This window comes from Perkinsus marinus (assembly GCF_000006405.1).
Source record: "Perkinsus marinus ATCC 50983 genomic scaffold scf_1104296963534, whole genome shotgun sequence".
NCBI classification, from domain to species: Eukaryota; Perkinsozoa; order Perkinsida; family Perkinsidae; genus Perkinsus; species Perkinsus marinus.
In genome coordinates this window covers 1-781 of record NW_003205049.1, presented here as the reverse complement: position 1 = coordinate 781, position 781 = coordinate 1, and the positions used below count along the sequence as shown (strand labels likewise).

General features: G+C 51.1%; 1 protein-coding gene across 1 annotated transcript; it reads left to right on the top strand.

Moving 5' to 3' along the window:
* Positions 1-341: 341 nt before the first annotated feature.
* Positions 342-677, top strand: Pmar_PMAR000495 (hypothetical protein; the record flags this gene model as incomplete). The annotated part of the gene is made up of 1 exon (XM_002771142.1): positions 342-677. A coding segment is annotated over one exon (336 nt), but the record flags the coding sequence as incomplete, so codon positions are not given.
* Between the last annotated feature and the right edge of the window lie 104 nt (positions 678-781).

Genomic DNA, 781 nt, shown 5'->3' with positions numbered 1-781 from the left:
GAGAGATCCCTGACAGGAATCTCCTGCCGAAAGTGACGAGAATATGCTGATGTAAAAGAGGTGTTGATTTGACATGCACTATTTCCTCTTTTGACGAGGAAGCATGATTGATTGTTGTGGACACGCACACATATGACAGAAAAGTGACGGGTTTGGTTGTCAATTAGAGGAATCGTGGTGATGAGTCGCCATTGATGACGTGATATGGCCCATATCATATGGGTAAGATGATCTCACTGGGATCGGATGTTGGCCGTCGCATTAATTAGGTCGGTTGATTCTTACATGCTAGAAAGTATACATATTAATCCGCTCTCAGGGTTCTTCGACATATGTCACAAATGACCAGTTTCACGAGCAACAATCTGGCGTACAGCAACTCCGGGCGCGTTTCTCTCGGCATAACGTGTATTATGCCTGGTTGCGAGAGGCGCATCCGTAGCGGTTCGTACTTCTGCATCAACCACGGTGGAGGTCTGAGATGTATGCTTCCCGGGTGCACGAGCTCCGCTCGCGACGGCTCCATTCATTGCATCAAGCATGGAGGTGGTCGTCGTTGTGTCGCTGCCAACTGCAGCAAGGGTGCAGTTGGTAAGACAGATTTCTGCAAGAGCCACGGAGGCGGGCGTCGCTGTTTACACCCCAATTGTGCGGCTCCAGCTAGATCCGGAGGAGAGGTACAAATGTGTCAGAGGCACGGAGGTGGGAAGAGATGCAAGGAGATGGGATGTGAGAGGGTGGTGGCTGCGCGAAGTGACCACTGCAAGCAACATCGGGAGCT